At 38.0% G+C, this 19,909-nt stretch overlaps 1 protein-coding gene across 14 annotated transcripts in view; it reads left to right on the plus strand.

Moving 5' to 3' along the window:
• LOC100745609 (histone-lysine N-methyltransferase 2C) overlaps positions 1-19,585 on the plus strand; it is a 28,671-nt gene extending 9,086 nt beyond the window's left edge. For 6 of the 14 annotated variants that reach the window (XM_033319385.1, XM_033319384.1, XM_012382260.3 and 3 more), the window contains 21 exons: positions 947-1,082; positions 1,166-1,269; positions 1,343-2,021; positions 2,104-2,283; positions 2,379-2,591; positions 2,668-2,952; positions 3,046-3,591; positions 3,692-3,867; positions 4,420-4,572; positions 5,309-5,690; positions 5,787-5,974; positions 6,070-12,529; positions 12,840-13,280; positions 14,248-14,524; positions 14,613-14,872; positions 14,947-15,164; positions 15,599-15,976; positions 16,058-16,408; positions 16,490-17,455; positions 17,626-17,808; positions 17,898-19,585. In XM_033319385.1, the coding sequence (XP_033175276.1) occupies positions 947-1,082; positions 1,166-1,269; positions 1,343-2,021; positions 2,104-2,283; positions 2,379-2,591; positions 2,668-2,952; positions 3,046-3,591; positions 3,692-3,867; positions 4,420-4,572; positions 5,309-5,690; positions 5,787-5,974; positions 6,070-12,529; positions 12,840-13,280; positions 14,248-14,524; positions 14,613-14,872; positions 14,947-15,164; positions 15,599-15,976; positions 16,058-16,408; positions 16,490-17,455; positions 17,626-17,808; positions 17,898-17,990 (12,669 nt within the window). In that variant the 3' untranslated portion in view covers positions 17,991-19,585. The remainder of the gene's footprint in view (positions 1-946; positions 1,083-1,165; positions 1,270-1,342; positions 2,022-2,103; positions 2,284-2,378; positions 2,592-2,667; positions 2,953-3,045; positions 3,592-3,691; positions 3,868-4,419; positions 4,573-5,308; positions 5,691-5,786; positions 5,975-6,069; positions 12,530-12,839; positions 13,281-14,247; positions 14,525-14,612; positions 14,873-14,946; positions 15,165-15,598; positions 15,977-16,057; positions 16,409-16,489; positions 17,456-17,625; positions 17,809-17,897) is intronic. The other 8 variants (XM_033319389.1, XM_033319396.1, XM_033319390.1 and 5 more) reach the window with 7 other exon arrangements.
• Positions 19,586-19,909: the final 324 nt, after the last annotated feature.

The following is a 19,909-nucleotide window of genomic DNA, read 5'->3' on the forward strand; positions in this document are numbered from 1 at the left end:
CACATTTTTATTTCTTTTTTCCTGTTCCTTGTTATTCCACAGATATAATATACAAATATACCTCCCTTCCTATCTATCCATATAAGTATATTGCTTTTTATGAATTGTATTACAAGTTATTGGTAGATATTTGTTGCAATGTAGTATATTATATCCCATGTACAACAATATTATAGTTAGTTTTACTAACGTCTGCTGCTTTTTACATTTTCAGACGCTTATACCTTTAGTAGTACAAGCTGTTGTACTTACTGTTTTTATACAATGTTATAATTGTATAATTAATTATTATTATTTATTGATATTTGATAACTAATCTAAATTTTTATTCACTAACAGTATACTTAAAGTATAATTAATTATATTCTCAATCGTGTGTAAATGATTTTTATTATAAATATGGCATATACTTTCCTTCTTTGATATGCATAAAAAAACAATCTTCTTTCTTTAATAGAGTAAAACATAATTTTCTATATTCAGTGATGCAGTGCATGGAAACTACTACAAATTAATCTGAGATAAATGTTTATGGGTGTTCTGTGTGGTAAAGAAGAGTTTTTTATACAAACTTTTGATTAAATAATACTTATTTTAGATGGTGGCTGGTTATTATAATTATGTTGCACATACGGAAATATTAAGATTTTGCTAATTATATTAATTTAGTAATATGTCATTACTTTATTTGAATGTTAAACTTGAAGTACACTTTGGCTGATTGTCAATTTGCCTTATTGTATATTTTATATTGCTTTAAAAGAAAAACAGGTCATTATATTCTTCAATTATTTTATTAATCAAATAATCGAACATCTTTCAAATAAAAGTATGTTATAGCTATTAAATAATTTGTATTATAACATGTTAAAAACAAGCACAGTAAGGATATAATGATCTTCTGTTATGGTTAATTCTTTAGATCTAACAAAATTGTATTTAACAGGAACAAGAGAGACTTTCCAATAGAGATCGTTCCAGTAGAGAAGCTGAACAAGAACGTCAATGGAAACAGTTGCAAGCACTACGTCAACAGCAAGCACATATGCAGCAACAAGTTATCCATGACCAACGTATACATGGTATATAATATTCATTTATATATATTTATATACTGCAATAAACATTAGATTTTACTTTTAACTTTCTAATATTTCCTCAATAGCTATCAACAGAGTCCATAGACAAATAAGTGAAGATAATACAACTCAAATAAATACTGACAATACTACTGGATTAACGACACAATTACAAGTCTCCACATCACAGGTATAATTTTAATTTATAGTTACAAACAAAAATTATAATAAATTTTTATAAATATGTATAAATTATTTTGTAGGATGGAAATCATATGGGACCACTAGCTTCACAGTCCCCTGGTTCACGTAATACATTTGCGACTCCTCCCGTAAAAGTTACACGAGGTTTGGCACCTCAAAGCCCTCACCAGGGTATGCCACGTTTACCTAATCAACCCTGTACAACCATGACACGTCCAGTTGGAACTGTGGTTAGACCAGGGATGCCAAATAACTTTACACAACCGCCCTCTCCATTTTCTCCGCAAGCACCACAGTCTCCTCATGATTTTCCACAGTCTCCAGCTTCATCACAATCCCAGGACCATTTTCAACGTTTTGACAATACCGAAGCTTACTCTCAAGGTTCTCAAACATCTAGGTCACAAATCGGTGGCACACCAAACTATTCCACGTCCCCAAGAAGCGATGTCTTTTCTCAACCGCCAGGTACGCCGCGGCCTATGTTTAATGCTCCTACTACTCGTCCTTCTACTCATGTATATGCTCCATCTCGTGCGCCTGATCCTTATAGTAGCCAGCCTCCCACTCCTTCTCCCGCTTCAAATTATTCCTCACCAAGACCAGAACCTCGACAAGATTCGCAACAGCCTGAAGTATTCAGTCAACAACCAGAAGTAAACAGGCAATTACGAGATCTGTTGCAAAGACAACAGTTTAGTAAGAAAATAGAGCCTGTGAGCACTACATGGAATCAAGGTATGTTATATAGTAGAAGTTAAAAAAAGTATTTCTTTTTTATTAAAACATAAATTGTATGTATATTTATATCGATTTCTAGATGGTCAAAGTAATACAGAAAACAATCAACAACAATTTGATACGGGTCATGTACAACTTCCACAACATTCTCAAGCAACAAATAATACTGGCGAAGGCACTTTCAGGCATCCTCTACCACCTGGTATTGTTAGACCTAGGATGCCCATCCAATCAAATGTTTTGATAAGAAATCAAATTGGTAACATTCTGCATTTTTTATCTTGTTGCTATAATATGGCTATGAAATATGTTCTATATGTCCTATTTTATTGATAATATTTAACATGTACTTAGGAATAAATACAAGACATCCTGTAGCGGGAAATATAGATGCCAGGATACAGAATATAGATCCACGAACTAGAATGATTCTGCAAAGACCACAAGTAGCTGCAACTATAACTCAACAACATTTTCAAGGAAACCAAGCTTTGCAAACACGAATGCCAGCCGCAAGAAATACTATTACAGAACCTTATGATGTTTTACAACAGCAAAGGTTTCCAGGTGGATGTACATTCTATATTATACATATTATTCTTATATATATTATTATTTTTTATAATAAATATCATATTTACAGATCCCAATCAAGGGCAAAATATAACGCAACGGATAGTGCGAACATCCCAGGATAATCTAAATCAGGGAATTAGAATGTTAGGTCAGCAAGGAGTTGGTATAAGAGCACCTCTGATACCAGCAACAGTTAGTGAAACCACTGTTAGTCCTTCTGAACCATCAGAAATTCCTGACAACGTCACTGCAGAGCTTGAGAAATTAGAACAAGAGGGAGCACCAATGGTTGAGGTCGAGGGCGTGAGTGCAATATTAGGAGACCTAGGTGATGATGATGATGAACTGCTTGGTAAGTAAAATGTTTAGACTATAATTCATGTATTGTAATTAATTGTGTAACACAAAGTATAAATATAAACTTGAATTCTCTATTTCATTACAGCTGAAATGGGAGCAGATTTTAATATTTTGGAATATGCAGATCCCGAATTAGGCAACATAACCGGTGGTGAGAAAACAAATATACTTGATTTAGATTTAGAACCAGTTGAGGTAGAGACGAAGGACGAAAAACAAAAGAAGGAGATTAAGGACGAGGAGCGAAAATCGACAGAACTAGGCGCAACGAGTGCTGTGCACACTGACATAAGTGACACGTGTACGACAGCTACTGTACAAACGCCGACAGAAACGTCTAATGCTCCAACACAAGCACAAACAGTAACCCCTATTACTGCAACATCACAAACACCACAGCAACCGTCCACGATTATGCCTCAATCACATGCTCAAGCTGTTGTTGTACAACAACAAATGCATCAGCACGTGCAGCAAGCTGCGGCAATGGGCAGACCTATGCCTCCAGGAACTCGCTTGCTTTCGCCTGATGGAGCAGTTGGCGTTGTTACATCAACTAACACCGTTACGGTCAGTTATCCGTCCACATTTCCTGGACATCCTCAGAGAATACCACAAACACATATCCAAGGTAAGCGATTCTTGAAATATATTCACTCGATTGCGTAATGGTATACAATTTTTAAAAAGTTACTTTAAATGTTGGTTCTAATTAAATTTTATTATTGCAGTACCTCAACAACAACAGCGTGTTGTAGCTGGGATGAGAGTAGCTGTACCAAATGTTACTAACAGGGTAGTTGCTGTAAATCATATGATTGGCCCACGTATGCCCCTTGCACCACCGCCGCCACCACCTCCACCTCCGTATCCTGGACCACCACCCCCTTATCCCGGACCCATACAGGTTTGTACATCTTACACGTATTCTCGATGTTCTGATGTTTTTGCATCGCTTTAATCTTGAGTATTTTATGCAATTATATCTAATAACACTTTCTTCTAACCACGAGAATACTAAATATCTCGCAATTTGATAAGCAATGATCGCTTCATGAAAAACATAACACATATTATTGAAATCGTTCTTTACTTTCCCAATGAAAATTAAATATAACAATCTTAGTTTCTTACATATAAATTCTATTCTATCTCTAGATTTCTATACACGATACATCCATTACGAAACATTTGTTGACGTATACGCGCGGATGTTGTATTTTCAATGTCAAATAATCATTGTTAATCCTGTAATTTTGTAGCATTTTGAATTTTAATGTAATTGTGTAATATGAAGTATCGAGTTTTTTTAAATATAACGAGCGAGAGCAGGAGGTCTCGAATTTGTTATGAACGTAGGATGTAGGCAAGTAATTTATTTAATATAAAAGTATTGGCTGTGGTAAAATGGTGTTTTCGCCTGGGTGTTTGCAATGCATTGGTGTTGGTGCATGTCTAGATGGGGCTGTGCCCAGGTGGGCGGGGTATGACGCGGCCCCCAGTCCATATAGGGCATTCAGTACCGGTGGCGGGTCCACCAATGGCCCCTGTGGTACATACTGGTACGCCCGCAATGACACCTCACCCTCACCGAAGACCCTTGCTTCTGCAGGTGAGCAAGACTTGGGGACTTTTCAGCATTCAGCACAATATATCACGTGCAATGATATCAAAATTCAAAGATTCTATCCTCTAGATTATTTTTAGTATTTCTGCACCATTTTTATTTCCTACCTTATACATTGTTCTTATTAAAAATTGTTTAATAAATTTAATCAGAGAAAAGAATATGTTAGTGTCACCAAAATTTGTTCTGCGTGTATTGTATTGAATATAATAACATATGTATAAGTCTACATCACTCTACAAGTAAAATTTTTATGAAGATAGAAATTTATAATATCTGATTATAAAATAGTGATTAAAAAGATTATAGATTTTATACAATAATTCTTACATATAATATATACTATTAATAAAATATGTTGCATCTTTTCGTGTGCATGTATGTTTTGAATAAAAGAACACTAGGCTTCATCAGATCATGTATATTATTTTGCTTTATGATAATTATAATTTTATGTTTATATTCTTATACCATAAGTTTGTCTAAATAATGTTTATGTTAATAATCGCTGTAGGAGTAAAATATTTGCATGTTTGTATTTTTTTTTATTTATTGGGATGGTCAGTGTGCCTTGTTTCAGTATGTAATTACTCACTACATAATATTATATGACATACGAATTTAGTATCTAATTATATATCACTGTTTCAATTTATTGAGCCACATACATAGTTCTATAATAACCCATTGACTAGTTGGAGATTCGATAAGCTGTCAGTAGTGGTGTTCACAGGAACAACCATTATTGTTGGAGGAGTTGTTGGAGCAAGAGAAACGAGAACAAGAAAAGCAACAACAGCAACAACAACAACAACAGCAGCAGCAGCAGCAGCAGCAAAGTGACAATACAACTCCTGGAGGACCACTTCTAAGTGACAGTGAGTTAGAACAATTTAAAGCAGATGTTTTGGGTTCTGCACCCCTTGCTTCTCCTCCACAAGGAATTACATCAGTACCTGGAGGAGTTCCTGTAATTAGGCCACCTTGTACATCAAGCCCATCATCCGCTCCAGGTACCAGTTGGCAACAAGCAGTACCGGATGCAACGAAAGTAGCAGCTCAGGTCCCTAGACAACCGATTGCAACACAGACTCCACCGGAACGTTAGTATCGTGAATACTTTTTGTGAAGTGTACTATTTAAATAATGTTATGATTATAATGTTGAATAAAATTGTAAAACTTTTTTATTTGTTATAGCGAGGGTTGCCACGTTTAATATCTCCCAAATTCCTGCTCCACCTACACCACCTGAAAATATCGTGAATGAACAGGACCGTCAAATGCAACTGCAGTACGAGCAATGGCTAAACCATCAGCATCAAGTGTTGTTACAGCAGTTGAAGTATTACGAAACTGAGGTACAAAAGCTGCGTAAAATACGAAAAGTAAGGATAGAATGTTTTTATGTTGCGGCGTTTTCGTTTTTGTAGCCCTCTAAACGATACAGACATGCTACAGTTAAACTATCCTGATTTTACAGTCTCTCAATAGCAAACAGCGACAGTTACGGAAGTCTGGCAACGAGTTAACGGAGAATGATGCGGCCGAGCTACAACGTATTTCCAGTGAACAAGCGATATTACAAAAGCATTTAGACGCGAGTCGCAAGCAAACCCGTCAGCATGGTATGCTGATACAGGAATATCACAGTAAACAACAACAGAGACAACCTCAGCAACAAACCAATGAACCATGTTCACCATTAATGTCGCCTTCTCAACATTCACCGATGCATAGTCCTGCTGCTCTCGTTTCTCAAAGCCCAGGCCCTGGAAACGTTTCAACAAGTATGATACAACATTCACCGGCAACTCCTATCATCCAACATAGTCCTAACACACCTTTGTTGCAACACAGTCCTGGTAATCCACAGTCTGGAAATCCAGGAACAATGTCGCCACATAATATGCAACAATCTCCTAGAATTAGTACTCCACACTCGCAGAACGAAGAAAGCCCCTTTAGTCCTGGCGCCATGCCGTCGCCAGGAATGTGTGGTCCTTCGGCAACTCGGATGACATCTCCGCAGCATCGTGCGATTATCAGTGGAAGGCTTGCAACTAGTCCGGGTGCTTTTACTCCTGATACGCGAAATACGCAACAAATTATCGGTGAACAAGGAGTCAGAGTTCACGGTCTCTCTCAACGTTTCGTGCGTCCACCCGCCGTTGGAGAACCCGGACAAAGGCCCAGGATGCCATTGCAAGGGGGGATCGTATACGGACAACGTTCCCCTCTTGGAAGTCCACAACCTAACCAACAATCTCTAATAAATCAACAACAACAAATGCTTCAAAGACAGCAAATTATTCAACAGCAACACGAGACTACTTCGATTCTTCAAGATGGACAAAATGCAATGACTCAGCGTACGCTGCAAATAGCACAACAGAGACAACAATTGTTGCAACAACAACAACAGCAACAAATAGCTCAACAACAGAGGCAACAATTTCTGCAAATGCAACAACAGCAACAGCAACAACATACGATGCAGAAACCTCCAAGTTCTCCAATGGTGTCTCAACCTGCTAATTCTCCGAGTCCCCAGCTCCATCAACAAATGCAACAGAACTATGGACAACCTCCAAGTTCTCCCATGCCTCGTAGTCCCATGGTACAGCAAACTATGGGCTCACCTATGCTGCAACAGCAGCTGAGTCAAACTTCACAACCTCCCAGTCCTATGAACACAAGGATTCATCCACACCCACCTAATTCGCCAATGATACCGCAGTATCAACCACCAAGTCCGATGTCGCGTAACCATCCGTCAACATCTCCCATGCTCCAACACCAGTTAAACAACACTCATCATCCTCCAACGTCTCAGCCTCCTAGTTCTCCTATGCCACGTAGCCCCATGGTCGGTGGCTCACCCATGCAAATGCAAAGAAGACAATCTACCGGAAATAGTCCAGCAATGCCAGATCGACCACAAAGCGTAGAAAATCCAGGAACACCAAGAACACCGCACACTCCACACACACCACATACACCACATGGCTCTTACACGACTCAAACTTCGAATAATCACACAGTACCAAGTGATCAACAGCAACAATTACAACATCAGCACCAATCTATTCAACAAGAGCAGTCGTCTGCAACGGATCACACGAATAGGGGAGGAGGAAATCCACATAATCCACTAAATCCGTTGCCTTTTGGACGATTTGGATATATTAAGCTTGGGTTGAGAGGTGGTTCTCCTATGTGGTCTACTAAACCGGAGAGTAGTAAAGGGAAGACTTCCGAATCGCATCTTTTAAATATGGACGAGAAACCGAACACATCTGTGGTTGTTCACAGGAAAACCGGCATACCGCAATCAAAAATTAATTCATTGGTATGCGCTGATTATAATGACTTTGATGACGACTCGCATACACCACCTCAAACTCCACCAACAAGTTTAGAAATCAAACAAACCACTTCGTTATCAGACAATGGACCTCTAACATTGGGTAGTCCGAGCAGTAAGATGGAGCCGATACCTGATACTACTGATTATGACGACGACAAAACTATCGTAAATACAGAAGTGACCTTGAGCTCGACAGCCCAACGAGACAGCGACGATATTACTGTTATAGATCAATTTGGAGACTCGGAACTCGTAGACGTGATATCAGGAACGTTGGAAGGTGATATGCAGGAGGAATATGTGCTTTTTGAGCCAGGAATGGTCGTAGACTTATCAGCAGATAGCAATGATTCTCTTTGTCACGCATTGGTTAACGAAAGTAGTCAAGGACACGACTTAGTGCAAATATTAGAGATAGAAAATCCCGAATCTCAGACAGATGAACCGATGTTGAGTGACGAAGATTTAGTGCCCTCTCATACGAGAAACAAGAAAGGTCTGAGACTTGATATAGTAAGAACTTTACAATCTGGGAAAAGATTGGTAGCAGTTACAGATACTCCAGAATCGCCTGATCAGGAAGAACTTCGCGTAGACCCGTCACCCGGATCTTATATGGACCAATCGCCCGAGCAAGACCTCATGGTGTCTTTCGTTAGCGAATCCGAGGTAGTAATTATCGATCCCAGTACAAAATCACCTGAGGATAATTTATCTAAAGAATCATGTGTAGAGGAAATAGATAAAGTTGATACCACTAGCGTTTCTGAAACATCAAAGGAAAATGCTATTGTAGAAAATGCTGCTGAAGATCAATCAAAAACACAAAAAGAATCAAAACCAAATAGGAGTCCTACGTCGTTTGTGTTCTCTGACAAAGTTCTTTACAATCAAATCCCACCATCGAGTATACATCATGCTAACATTGGCGTATCATCTACATGTAGATCTATAGCTTCTTTTTCAGCCTCTTCGAATATAAGTGTTAGTACCGAAAATACGAACGCTATCACCACATCTACCAATGTAATGATAGCGACAGATGCAACTATTAAATCAACTCCGATATTTACAACATTAAGCATAACGAAAGAAGTAGTGTCTCCTTCTTTTAATAATCAAAAACAATTGCCATCAACGATGGCGAGCATCGTGGCGGATGCCAAAATTGCTGCTAAACTTAGTCAGACAGCTTTGGAGAATATCGTGGTTAGCTCACAGCAAAATATTGTCAAGACCGATGCCTTAGCTCGAATTAGTTCACAAAATACGGAGATTCTTAGGCCTCAGATTACAAGTACGGAAAGAACCATGTCATCAGTGGCTAATGTACAGAATGATTTCACTAGTTTTGTGCAAAGTATTGCCACAAGTGCAATGGACGGATCAAGCAATCCTACGAAGTTGGTTTTGAGCGTGCAACCGACGTCTGTCACGCTATCGACACCAAAAATGTCCATACCTGATCTTCCTAAGAAAGAAAATGGAAATAACTCTGTTACTGTGTCAAAAGAGAATAAATTGGAAATATTGGATAAAAGCTTGAAAGTAAAAAATGATAAAGATGAACCTGATCATTCGACAAAAAATTCAGAAGAATCCAGTGTAGATACTTTGAGTATAAGCATACCTACAAGTGTAACGGTTAGTCAAGAGTTAGCTATCTCTGATGATAAAAAAAATGATCCTTTGAATACTACTGATGAATTGGAAAGTATGCTTGAAGCTATCCATAACCCTGCTGAAAACACCATAAGTAGGGAGAATTCTCATACAGAAAACAAAACAGATACCGCTTCTTCATTGAAAAGGATATCACCAGTCACAGATGATTTATCATTGGTGAATATTTTGGAGAATGATTCAGAACCAGTTGAAAATGAAAATAAAGAGGAAAGTATAACAGTTTCCGAAGATCAAAGAATGAGTATTAAATCCAAAGGAATTGAAACCAGCATTGTAGAAAATACTAATATGAATGTCCCTCAGAAAGAAAAAAAACATAATGAATCGTGTACAGAAATTGACACCAGTAAACCTTATGTACAGCATTGCCTCAATGAAGAGAAGAGTATAATGGAAGAATCATCCGAAGATATATTGGACATGTTGCATAACATCATATCCTCTAAGCCAGAAATGGCTAACAGCGAAATGCTTCAGGAAGACAGATCCAGAAAGTCTAGTATGATGTACGAATTACCAACACCTTTAGATACCTTGCCTCTAAACATCCTTCAAGACCCTTTAATGGATCTAGAACAAGAACACTCTGACAATGAACACCTCTTGTCAAACGAGAACAAAGGACCAAAGGTACAGAAAGCCAGTCCACCTCCTGTAGAACCTGCCCCTAAGAAGAGCTCGCCAATCCCACACCAGAGTATTCCGTTAGTAGCGAGTACCATAGCGCAGTTACAGAAATCCACAACGACAGTGCCGCATCTTTCTCCTCTTTCGAAACCCACAGAACTGACGTCAAATGTCGCCAATGTGTCGCACCAGCTGAGAACGTTGCTTTCTTCTCTACAGACGAATCATTCGCAAAATTGTTCGACCGTAAATCAAACCGCCATCGTGACAATGGTATCCTCAGCGATCTCAGGGCCAAAAGTAGGGAACATACTATCTACGACCACATCCACGCCAAACTCTGTAAATAATCTACACAGCAGCACGAACGCGCGACTACAGACCTCAATGACCACGTCTCATTCTACTAGCACGAGCAAAGCTGAACTAGAAACCACGACGACCAATTACACCCCGCATACAAAGGAAAGTACAAATTCTACAATAAGCGTTGTTTCTACTTTGTCTAAGGTTACTCCCTCGGAACCATTTTTACGAGTTACATCCAGCGGAGTACAGTCGCAAACTAGTGGTAGTCTGTCTCTACAAACGTCGTCCGTGATCACCCCGAGGCCACCGACCAATTCAGGTATTTCGATTACGTCAAACGCAATGTTAAACGCAATGTTAGCTGGTACAAATTCAGCGAAATCTTCTATGGCTGGTCATCGAACGAATACAGCTCCTACGCAAGCAAGTAACCTATTGAGCTCGGTGATGGCAACTTCTGTACAACGGACCCAGAATCTCCAAGCGATCCTGCAAGTAAGTTCAGGCTGCTCCTCGGCATCTTCTCGCGTGGTTGTGAATGCTACGCCAACGACAGTTACAACATCCATGCAATGCGTCAGAACTATCGTACCTCCTATAGTCACTGCAAGCACCAACAATATTAACGTTACTACCAGTATACTCCAGTCTACCCTGTCTCAAACACCGACTCTTTTGCATTCTCAGCTCACTTCTGGCCAGAGCCAATACAAAACAACCAGCCATTTAGAGCACACTAAGAGCGCTGATCTTGAGAGACTGGCGCAGAGTACACCATCAAAGAAGGAGCCAGAAGAATCCAACTGCAAACCGCAATCGGCTCTTGAAAAACCGCCAGCTACTAGATCCGAATTGGAGATAACCAAAAGCTCTGCTGGTTCTCACAGAATTGAGGAGTCCCAAAATGTATTGTTAAAGCAACTGCTACAGAACACCGCGTGTGCAACGACTACTTTGTGTTCTGGTTCCTCGCAAGGTCCTAGTTTGCCATTAGTACCATCTTTGGAGGCGCAATTAGCGAGGCCCGTGCCGCCAACTCCGTTCTCCGTGTTACCACCTTTATTGAAGGAGGTACCGGCACCTAAAACTACTAGTAATAAACAAGTTTTAAACAGGGAGACGTCGTTCTTGTCGCAATCAGTTACACCTTTGAAAGTGCAAAGTCCACCGACCAAAGAAGAAACACCGAAACCACCTCCGCCGCTAACAACTTCTGCACCAGTCTTGTCTCAACAACGCGTGGCTGACACATTTCCAAAGCAACAGATAACCACTCAGCCTACGAAGACCACTCCTGTTTTGACTCAAGCAAACCAGCAACCAGCAATTACAGTAACCAAGCAAGTGCCACCACCACCACTTACAAAGGCTTCGGAAACAACAACTCCCATAAAACAAGAACCACCTAGTATTACCCAACCACCACCTAAACAAACGAGCGATGTTATCGTTAATAACACTGTTACAATTCCACAACAATGTGTTGTATCAACTCCAATAACCGTGTCACGAGTAGTATCACATGCAAAACCAGTGATTACAACGATGGTTGGCAAGAGTATCCAGTCCACCACGCAGGTATCGAGTACTGTCCAAGCCACACAGCAACCATTGACGACGGTTACGACCGTGCAGCAACCACCACAGACACAAGCACAGACTCAATCCCAGATACCAGTTACCCCGAAACCCATTGTTTCAACCCAGCAACAACCCCCACACGTAAACACAATACCGCCATCAGTGCCTCATACGGTGTCTCACACGGTGGGCCACCATGCCCAGGCGTCACAGGGTGCAAATGCACAACACACAGTGCCTTTAGTGGAAGTCAAAAAGGAAGTTCTTGATGAAGTTCTATCTAGCGGTACACCTACCCAATTAACCGATACCAAAGACTTTCTTACTGCCAAAGAGGAGCTTATCGATGGATCAATTGACGACAAAACTGGTATGTAATGTATAATTTATCACCTTATTATATCTGCTCCACCAAGAATACATACGCATAAGTAATTAGAAATCTGAAACTTGTATGTGATATAATTTTAATGTTAGTATCTTTGCTTAGATAAATCTCAAAAGAAATTTAGTTCTTTATTTTTAATAACTCTTTGATATATTTCAATTTGAGAAAGAATATACATACACATATTTTCATGAAAATTACAATTAATATTGTAACAACAAATACATACACTCCATTAGGTTTTATTTCTATATGAAGATAAGATCGTGCTTGCACGTGTATAATCTCGCAGATCTCAAGAAGTTGAAAAGGCGACAGTATCAACAGAAAAGGAAGCAAAGCCAGGGGAAGGATGCGACGGCAGCACCTCAGAAAAAGCGTGCTAGAAAAGTGTCCCGCTTAGACGAGGATTATGACACGTTCATTGACAATTTAATGGCACAATTACGGCAACTTCAGCCAATGGCAGTATTAGAACCACTTCTAGGCAGAAATTATGGCGTTTGTCCTATCTTTGGGTCGGGAGATCTAACGAAAATCGGCAGTCAGAAAGATTACAACACCAGAACAGGAGATTTAGTTGGTTCATACGGATCTGCAACATTGCCGGGTGTATCTGATCACTACAACACTCAACCATTTGGTGAATTGGAACCTTTACCACCTCAACAGCCTGCTTCTACTCAGAGAGGATTTTACGATCAAGAATTTCCACCTCTTAAATTGGATGATTGTAAGCATTTAGGTGAAAATGGAAGGAGAAAATGGACTTGGAGAATCTTTATTATTGGTATTAAATACCTTAAAGTAGATCCTATTTAAGTTCGCCATTAATGCTCAGTATATCTATTCGCATTATTCATACAATTTAACCGTTTGAGTCCCAGAGGCCATTGAGAAAACAGAGTCAAAAAATCCCGTACAGTGTAACAGCGCTTTTCTCAATCGATTGCGAAGAGAAACAAGCGGCACAATAGCGCTCGTCATATTCGTTACTTTATGAAATACATCTATATTATTATATATGCGTACTATTAGTTTATAAATATTTCAAGTTTTGTTCAATAAAAATTATTGTGAAAATAACAATGAAATACAAAATACCATTAGTCGTTCGTAGCGTTCAAATGTACTGACTTTTCGACACAAAATTTAAACAGCGCGATCGCGCTGCTTGGGACTTAAACGGTTATATATTATTCGGTATTATATTATTATAACGGTTATAACGGTATTATATTATTATATAATATATTATATATTATTTAGCACTACTCTATTTAATACCTCAGTCTTTCTTAGTTTTTTATTCTATCCGTTTTGAATTTATTTTTACTGAGCTTAAATCAGTGGCTAAAATCATGTACCGTAGTGAAAAAAAAAGAATTAATACTCGTATGTCAACTATTTAACAATAACTAAGACTGTAAACATACGGAGCGGTAAGCGGTAAGTGGGAAAACAAGTGATGACACAGTTGATGACAATTTTGCGATTTAACAATTATTGCATTCTGTATGTTCACGGCCTAAGAAAGTTTGAACTCGAGCGTCTGAAATTTTAAGATTGTTTAATTAAAGTTTAGGATCGTTAATGCAAGTCTCATTGCTCTGAATACTATCAACCGAGTCCATCTTTTCTTTGATTTCTGTTATTTGATTTTTCTTATATAAGAAAAACTAATAATATTGAATTTTTAGCTGACGATAAGAAAGAAAATTCCTTGTCAATGAACCGTGATATCGATTCTCCTGACACGATAGTCAGTTCATCTTCGCCCGAATGTGTCATTCCGGAATTTATACATCGATTCCCGGGTTTGAGGTTGATTGAAGAGGAGTCGGACGAGGAATCAGATTGGCTGAAACGAGTGTCACCCGTGATACCTTTAATCTCACCAATACCGATTAGATTGAAACCGACGTACGTCGGTAAAGACATCGCAAAACAAGATAAAGAGAATTTAGGAATACCACGGTACGTAAGCAATACATTATTTTACTTATCCTGTATGTATAAATTATTCGTTTGAGAAGATGTTTGTTGATATTAATAATTTATATAGGCTCGGAAAGTCACCTCCAATACCTTTGAGGGATGGAAACGTAACAGTTACATTAACTTTGAATAGTCAGGCTGCAGACGACATTATGGGAGTACTTAAAGATTTGGCTAATATCTTAAATATAGCTCCTCCCACTGGTTACCAGATCGTAGAACGTACTACCACTCCCCCTAGTCAGAAATTAGGTCTTTATAGAATCAAGGGAAAAGATGGTAAAGAGGGAGGTGTGTATTTCAATGCAATACAAATTACTAACAAAGGTTTTTATAATTTTTATTTATCTCTTTATTATTAAACAAGCAAATGATGTCATAATATACGTGTGAATTTTCAGCTCCAATTGATATACAAAGTATTTTGAACGGCGCCGCCAAATTCTGTCGTCATTGCGATGTTGTGATATTGAATAGCTTAATAAGAAAGAAAGTATCTGATTTACCATTTTTAAGTAAGGAAGAGGCTGAACCTGGTGATGAATTATGTTTCTGTTCAGCAGCCTGTTACATGCAATTTGCGCTTATGCATAGAACACCTTCGAACACGCAAGATAAGGTAACCATCTTGTATGTTAGAATATTATGATAAAGGATATATGTACACCCGTGTATCAATTTACGCAAAGTATCAGTTCCACGTGGATTCGTTTTACACGATTTTCAATCGCGTAAATGAAGTCTATCAGTACAAAAGAAAAAATATATACATGTATGACGGCTAGCACAACGTAATGTACTTTTATTCTTATCTCATACAGCACTGTTTCAACATCGGCAAATAAGTTACTGCATACACTTGTTACTTTTGAGACTTCTAGGAAAATTTTTATAGATAGATTTTTATAGATAGATTTTCTGGCCACGTGAATTGTGTTATAATTTACCGCGTAAATTGAGAGTCGAGTATATATATATTCAAATTTATATTATATCACTAACGTTATGAATAATTTAATAAATAGTGATCTAACATATTTCTTCGTTCATTAGGCTGCAACTATAGTAGACCATCTATGTCATAAAGTAGATACTAAGATATTGGATGACGATTTCAAGAAAGGGAAAAAATATGTGGTCAAACAGCCGGTGGATCATGTTGAAAATATGGAAATTGGTCAGACAGAAAAGGAAACCGAAGTGAGGATAAAAATGGAGAAAGAAGAGCAGGACGTCATCGAGACGAAAGAGGAAATCACAGAAGAGAAACGGCCAAAGAAACATTTGGCTATGGAAGAGTCTATAACTGAACCGACTGAGATACAACCACCTGTAAAAATATGGAGAGGTCTACGATATAAGACGTGGTCTGTTGGCTTGATGCAACCTTCAACCAAGTACAAAAAACCAACCGATAAAGAAATTACAGATGTACGTACATGGATATCTTGAAATAAGGTTTAAATATGCGACTTAGCGTAACATAAGTGTAAAATATAATTCATTCTTTAGATGCTTTTCCGGATGGGGGTAACCGTGGTACCTGCCAAAACGGAAGACAGTCGACGATGCATGTTTTGTCACAGTCAAGGTGATGGTACAGCCGATGGTCCCGCTAGACTTCTTAATTTTGATGTTGACAAATGGGTGCATTTGAATTGTGCCCTTTGGTCGGAAAATGTATATGAAACTGTAAATGGTGCCTTGATGAATCTCGATACCGCTTTGCAACATAGTCTTGTATTAAATTGTATTGTTTGCGAGAAACCGGGAGCTACCGTAAAATGTTTTAAAATGCGCTGCACCAACGTGTACCACCTTGGCTGCGCTGTTAAAGATGGCTGTGTTTTTTATAAGAATAAGGTGAATACCTTAACAATATCATAAACTTATTACGAACCGTGAAGAAATATAAAACTCACCGATATTTAATATAATTTTCAGAGTACCTATTGCTCTCAGCATGTACAAAAAAACGAAAAAGATAACGAATTAACCACGCTTTCCGTGTACAGAAGAGTGTACGTGAATCGTGACGAGAATAGACAAGTAGCAGCTGTGATGCATCATTCGGAACACAATCACCTGCTGAGAGTTGGAAGTCTGATATTTTTAAGCGTCGGACAACTGCTTCCACACCAGCTTGCCAACTTCCATACCCCAAATTACATATACCCCGTCGGATACAAAATCGTTAGATTTTATTGGAGCATGAGACGGCCAAACAAACGCTGCCGTTACGTCTGTTCTATCCATGACGTTTCCGGTCGACCCGAATTTCGCGTCCTGGTGCAAGAACCTTCACAAGAGGATGTTGAACTTCGCGACGCTACTCCTCGCGCTGTTTGGAGCAGAATACTCGAACCTCTCGCTGAGCTACGAAGATCAACGCACAGCGTCCAACTATTTCCGCGTTACGTTTCCGGCGAGGATTTGTTTGGACTTACCGAACCAGCGGTCGTCCGTGTTCTCGAAAGTCTTCCAGGCATTGAAACTCTGACCGATTACAGATTTAAATACGGTCGAAATCCCTTATTAGAATTACCGTTAGCGATCAATCCCACCGGCAGCGCAAGAACGGAAGCTCGTCTTCGCAATCAGCTCCCTTGGAAGAGGCCTCACACGCAGCGCACAGGCTCATCGGCCCGAGCAGCCTTCGTTCCAACCGCGACTGTCGCGGGCGAAGTGGCGTGCCCCTATTCCAAACAATTTGTGCATTCGAAGAGTTCTCAGTACAAAAAGATGAAGCAAGAGTGGCGGAACAACGTATATCTGGCGCGCTCCAAAATCCAAGGTCTTGGTCTTTATGCCGCGCGTGATCTGGAGAAACACACAATGGTCATTGAATATATCGGAGAAATCATTCGTACTGAATTGGCCGAGACTAGGGAAAAGCAGTATGAAGCAAGGGTAGGTTTCTCTTTAGTTGACTAGCGTGTATCAGAGAACAATGCTATAAATAATATAAGGTGTACGATACACTTTTGATTTTATACGTGTTATACGTACTTGCTTAAGGGGGCGAAGAAAAGGAATTAAGGATTTGGTTGAAAGCAATTTTAGAAATATATTTATTACAGAATCGTGGTATTTATATGTTTCGCTTGGATGAGGAGAGAGTGGTCGATGCCACGTTGTGTGGTGGTCTCGCAAGGTACATCAATCACTCTTGTAACCCAAATTGTGTCGCTGAAATCGTTGAGGTTGAACGTGATCTTAGAATCATAATCTTTGCAAAACGGAGAATCTCACGTGGCGAGGAGGTATGTTATCTTTTGATTCACGCTAGGTAATCTTGTCATAATTAACTTAAAAAAGAAAGAAGAGATTTATATAACATTGTTCCTTGCAGCTGGCATATGATTACAAATTCGACATCGAGGATGACCAGCACAAGATAGCATGCGCGTGTGGCGCTCCTAACTGCCGCAAGTGGATGAACTAAAAAGCTCGATCCACCGTTGTTATTGTTACTACGTTATTGGGTAGGTTTTACATGGAGAAAAAATTATATATATATATTATATATATAATAGACACATTATTTAATTTGTAAAGTGCCATTGCAGTTTGACTAATTGATTCATAGTGAAGTTGGTGCTATGCCATCACAACATTCCTCCAAAGTTGTACAATATTAGTTTTACTTTACAAAACATAGAAACATTGATCGCTTGTATATTACGGACACTCTTTAAGAACGCGACACAAAGTAATTGCAAAAAAAAAATAAATTTTATGGGTCGTGTGTATGTATACAGGAAGTTTGTATCTTTGTATGTTGAGTAGAGTCAACGTTTAGTTGACCGATATTGTAATATAAATCGTTTATTAATTATTGCATACACATTGCACTGTATCTGTAAATAAGTAGAGATCCATGTTATTTTGAATCACCAGATGAATTATGTAAAGTAACAGTATCTAATTTAGAATTATATACGATTATGACTATATATATATTTCATTATATGATAATAAATCCGTACAAAATCTACTGATCTATTTCGTTTTTGTAAATACCTTTTTTTTGTGTGTAATTCGATCTATTAGCGTTTAGTAGATAAATAATATAATCGTCGTTCTATTTCAAGTCTTTTACCATGATAAATATTAGCTTCAAAGTCGCAAAGTATTTATGCATTTTAATAGATCGTAACAATTCAAAAGACTTCTAAATCCAATCTAGAACTACAAATTACATCAGAGAAAATATTTCTTCCATTGTCAAATAATATCTTTTTGCATAAGCAGTTTATATATAAAGTGCGAATTCATATGCAAATCCTGTATATATCTTTACTGAATCTACAAAGATTTTAAACTGTAACTGTAACTGTAACGTAACCGCAGTGTAATGCAATGACATAATGTAAAAGAGCCAAATTTATTCTTTAGCAGCAAATTACATAGAAATCAATTTTCATGAAATAATTTTATAGCAAAATATTGAAGTTTCGACTTTAACGTATTATTTATCAGGTAACAAGAGAAATATTTATGAAATTGTACATTGCATTTAATTTGTTTAATTTGTAACAAAAGGATGTATAAGGAGAAAGTAGTTTAAGGAAAGAGGAATAAAGAAGAAAAAACACAAAACGAGAACAGATCACGTTCACAATTTTATTTTCGTAACTGTAAAATAATATTTACAAAGGAATATATATATTTCATGTACGTGAAGTACACAGTCGTCTTCAAGTTTCGGTTAGTATAAGAAAAAGAGATACAACAAAGCTAAAATAATATGTACAATGAGTATTTAACTGTAAGAATGTGTCATGATTAGTTTATACAGAACAAATTATGTCTGACGATATCTTTGTGACATTTGATTGTGCAATTGAATATAAAAAGGGAGAAAAAGATAAAAAAAAACTGACAAAATCTTCGATAAACTTTTCGTATTTGTAAATGTAGCTACTGTATGAACACTTGGGACATAAATCAGACAGAAAGAGAGCAATATAATTACGCAGTATGCAAAAATATGCAATAATATACAAAACAAAACAAAACAAAAAAAAAAAGAAAGAATATAAAAGCGAGTAGTGACGTAATCGGCGAAATATATACGAACGTAAATGCGAAGAAGAAATACATTGTAAGAAAAAATGTATTTTTAAATGCGATTCTTTGGCATTTATGCACGATATGATTGTAAGGCGGTCTAAACGTTACAACACCGTGATCTATGTACAATTTAAAAAAAGTAACTATCACCTTAAGCGTAAAAGTAAGTTTGAAGACAAGGTACAACGCTTATAAAAAAGAAAATCACTTGTGTAGATTACTATCGAGGACTCAGACAGCAATATTGCGTTTGTGAAGTTCATTATGTATATGAAAACAAAGTCGGCT

Source organism: Bombus impatiens, unplaced genomic scaffold, assembly GCF_000188095.3.
Source record: "Bombus impatiens unplaced genomic scaffold, BIMP_2.2 scf_0151, whole genome shotgun sequence".
Lineage (NCBI taxonomy): Eukaryota > Metazoa > Arthropoda > Insecta > Hymenoptera > Apidae > Bombus > Bombus impatiens.